The following is a 4,146-nucleotide window of genomic DNA, read 5'->3' on the forward strand; positions in this document are numbered from 1 at the left end:
GGTGTGTCACAGGTGTGCTCAGGTGTGTCGCGGGTGTGAGACAGGTCTGCTCAGGTGTGTCACGGGTGTGTCACGGGTGTGAGACAGGTGTGGGACAGGTGTGACAGGTGGGGTACGGGACCATGGACCTCACCGGCTACTCAGGTGGGTCACGGGTGTGTCACAGGTGTGTACAGGTGTGTCACGGGTGTGTCACGGGTGTGAGACAGGTGTGAGACAGGTGTGGGACAGGGGGACCGGGACCATGGACCTCACCGGCTACTCAGGTGGGTCACGGGTGTGTCACAGGTGTGTACAGGTGTGTCACGGGTGTGTCACGGGTGTGTCACGGGTGTGTCACAGGTGTGAGACAGGTGTGTGACAGGTGTGTCACGGGTGTGTCACGGGGGGTACGGGACCATGGAGCTCACCGGCTACTCAGGTGTGTCACGGGTGGGACAGGTGGGACAGGTGGGTCACAGGGGAACATGGGACCATGTTACTAAGGGGTGCTTGGGGATCTATGGGGTCTGTGGACTGTTATGGGGTGCTTTAGGGTCTATGGGGTCCTGTGGGTTATTTTGGGGTGCTTTGGGGTCCTGTGGGTTATTTTGGGGTCTGTGGGGGGTCTATGGACTATTTTGGGGCACCCTGGGGTCTATGGGTTCCTGTGGGTTATTTTGGGGTGCTGTGGGGTCCTGTGGGTTATTTTGGGGTGCTTTGGGGTCTATGGGGTTCTGTGGGATATTTTGGGGTCTGTGGGGATCTATGGACTATTATGGGGTGCTTTGGGGTCTATGGGCTCTGTGGGTTATTTTGGGGCGCTCTGGGGTCTGTGGGGTCCTGTGGGATATTTTGGGGTCTGTGGGGTCCTGTGGGTTATTTTGGGGTCTGTGGGGTCCTGTGGGTTATTTTGGGGTCTGTGGGGTCCTGTGGTTTATTTTGGGGTGCTCTGGGTTTCTATGGACTATTTTGGGGCGCCCTGGGGCCCCATGCGGTCTGTGGGGCCCGCAGACCCCTACGTGAAGGCCTCGCTGATGGCCGAGGGCCGGCGGCTGAAGAAGCGCAAGACGTCCATCAAGAAGAACACGCTGAACCCCAACTACAACGAGGCGCTGGTGTTCGACGTGCCCCACGAGAGCGTGCACCACGTCAGCCTCACCATCGCCGTCGTCGACTACGACTGGTGCGCACTGGGGGCGCTGGGAGGGGCCTGGAGGGGTTTTGGGGTGATTTGAGGGGGTTTTGGGACATTTGGGGTCATCCCAGAGCAATGCAACATTCCTTGGTTGACGTCCTCCATGAGAACATCAACGTCGTCATCGTTGTTGGGTTCAACTGGTTTGTACTGGGAGGATCCTGGGGGGTATTTGAAGGGAATTTTGGGGTCTTGAAGGGGGTTTTGGGGTGATTTTGGGTGGTTTGGGGGCATTTGGGGTCATCCCGGAGCAATGGGACGCCCCTTAGTTGACGTCCTCCATGAGAGCGTCAACGTTGTCATCATTGTTGGGTTCAACTGGTTTGTACTGGAAGGTTCTGGGGGATCTTTGGAGGGAATTTTTGGGGTCTTTGAGGCGTCCTGGAGAGGTTTTGGGGTGATTTTTTGGGGTTTTGGGGTCATCCCGGAGCAACGGGACGCCCCTTAGTTGATGTCCTCCATGAGAGCGTCAACATCTTCACCATCATTGTTGGTTCCAACTGGTTTGTACTGGGAGGGCTCCTGATGGAGTTTTGGGGGTCTTTGGGGCTTTCTTGGGGTCTTTGAGGGGGTTTTGGGTGGTTTTGGGGTGTTTGGGATCATCCAGAGCAATGGGACATTCCTTGGTTGACGTCCTCCATGAGAGTGTCAACATCTTCACCATCGTTGGGTTCAACTGGTGCACACTGGGAGCACTGGGAGGGGCCTGGAGGGGTTTTGGGGTCATTTTGGGGGGTTTTGGGAAGTTTTGGGTGGTTTTGGGGTGTTTGGGGTCATCCAGAGCAATGGGACACTCCTTGGTTGACGTCCTCCATGAGAACGTCAACGTCTTCACCATCGTTGGGTTCAACTGGTTTGTACTGGGAGGATCCTGGGGTGTCTTGGAGAGAATTTTGGGGTCTTGGAGGGGGTTTTGGGGCAATTTTGGGTGGTTTTGGGGCATTTGGGGTCATCCCAGAGCAATGGGACGCCCCTTAGTTGACGTCCTCCATGAGAGCGTCAACATCTTCACCATCATTGTTGGTTCCAACTGGTTTGTACTGGGAGGGCTCCTGATGGAGTTTGGGGGGTCTTTGTGGCTGTCTTGGGGTCTTGGAGGGGATTTTGGGGGGTTTTGAGGCATTTGAGGTCATCCCGCAGCAAGGGGACGCTCCTTGATTGGCGTCCTCCATGAGAGCATCAACGTCGTCATCATTGTTGGGTTCAACTGGTTTGTACTGGGAGGATCCTGGGGGGTCTTTGGAGGGAATTTTGGGGTCTTGAAGGGGGTTTTGGGGTGATTTTGGGTGGTTTTGGAGTGTTTGGGGTCATCCCAGAGCAATGGGACGCCCTTTGGTTGACGTCCTCCATGAGAACGTAAACATCTTCACCATCGTTGGGTCCAACTGGTTTGTACTGGGAGGAGCCTGGGGGGGTCTTTGGAGGGAATTTTGGGGTCTTGGAGGGGTTTTTGGGGTGATTTGAGGGGGTTTCGGGGCATTTGGGGTCATCCCGGAGCAATGGGACACTCCTTGGTTGACATCTTCCATGAGAGCGTCAACGTCGTCATCATTATGGGGTCCAACTGGTTTGTACTGGGAGGATCCCTGGGGGGTATCTGAAGTGAATTTTGGGGTCGTGGAGGGGGTTTTGGGGCGATTTTGGGTGGTTTTGGGGCATTTGGGGTCATCCCGGAGCAATGGGACAACCCTTGGTTGACGTCCTCTATGAGAGCGTCAACGTTGTCATCATTGTTGGTCCAACTGGTTTGTACTGGGAGGATCCTGGGGGGTCTTTGGAGGGAATTTTGGGGTTTTTGGGGTGCCCCTGACCCCCGCGACCCCCCCGGCAGCATCGGGCACAACGAGGTGATCGGGCTGTGCCGCGTGGGCAACGATACCAACTTTTGAGGGATTTTGGGGTCGTTTTGGAGGATTTTGGTGTCCTTCAAACTGGGGATTTTTTGGGGTGTTTTTTGGGGGGATTTTGGGGTTTTTGGGGTGCCCCTGACCCCCGCGCCCCCCCGGCAGCATCGGGCACAACGAGGTGATCGGGCTGTGCCGCGTGGGCAGCGACGCCGACGGCCCCGGCCGCGAGCACTGGGCGCAGATGTTGGCCAACCCCCGCAAGCCCATCGAGCACTGGCACACCCTGGTGGAGGTCAGGACCCCCCCCCCGGCAGCCGGGGGGACCCCAAAACCCCCCGGGACCCCCCAAAACCTACCGGGACCCCCAGGATCCCATAGGAACCCCCCAGACCCCATAATAACCCCATAAGAATCCCCCAAGCCCATCGAGCACTGGCACGCCCTGGTGGGGGTTCCTATTTCCATACCAGTCCATACTGGTGCATACCCATCCATACCAGTCTGTACTGATCCGTACTGGTCCATACTGGTCCATACTGGGAATTCACTGTTCCATACCAGTCCATACTGGTTTATACTGGTCTGTACTGGTCTGTATTGGTCCATATCACTCCATACTGGTCCATACTGGTCTGCACTGTTCCATACTGGTTTATACCAGTCTGTACCAGCCCATACTGGCCCATACTGGTCCATACTGGGAATTCAGTGTTCCATAGTGGTCCATACCGGCCCATACCGGTCCGTACTGGTTTATACTGGTCCGTACTGGTCAGCACTGGTCCATACTGGTCCGTACTGGTCCATACTGGTTTGTACCAGTCGTACTGGTCCACACTGGTCCATACTGGTCTGTACTGGTCCATACTGGTCCGTACCAGTTTATACTGGTCCGTACTGGTCCATACCGCTCCATACTGCTCCGTACTGCTCCGTACTGGTCCATAATGGTTCACACTGGGAATTCACTTCTCCATATCAGTCCATACCACTCCATACTGGTCCATACTGGTCCGTACCGGTCCATACTGGTCCGTACTGGTTCACACTGGTCTGTACCAGTTTATACTCGTCCATACTGGTCCGTACCGGATTATACCGGTCCGTACTGGTCCATACTGG

At 56.0% G+C, this 4,146-nt stretch overlaps 1 protein-coding gene across 1 annotated transcript; it reads left to right on the plus strand.

Moving 5' to 3' along the window:
• Nucleotides 1–122: 122 nt before the first annotated feature.
• LOC120498872 (synaptotagmin-C-like) lies at nucleotides 123–3,316 on the plus strand (the record flags this gene model as incomplete). The annotated part of the gene is made up of 4 exons (XM_039702059.1): nucleotides 123–144; nucleotides 210–266; nucleotides 994–1,165; nucleotides 3,187–3,316. Coding segments are annotated over exons 1-4 (381 nt in total), but the record flags the coding sequence as incomplete, so codon positions are not given.
• Between the last annotated feature and the right edge of the window lie 830 nt (nucleotides 3,317–4,146).

Source organism: Passer montanus, unplaced genomic scaffold, assembly GCF_014805655.1.
Source record: "Passer montanus isolate IOZ18808 unplaced genomic scaffold, ASM1480565v1 scaffold1533, whole genome shotgun sequence".
In the NCBI taxonomy this organism is placed as follows: Eukaryota; Metazoa; Chordata; class Aves; order Passeriformes; family Passeridae; genus Passer; species Passer montanus.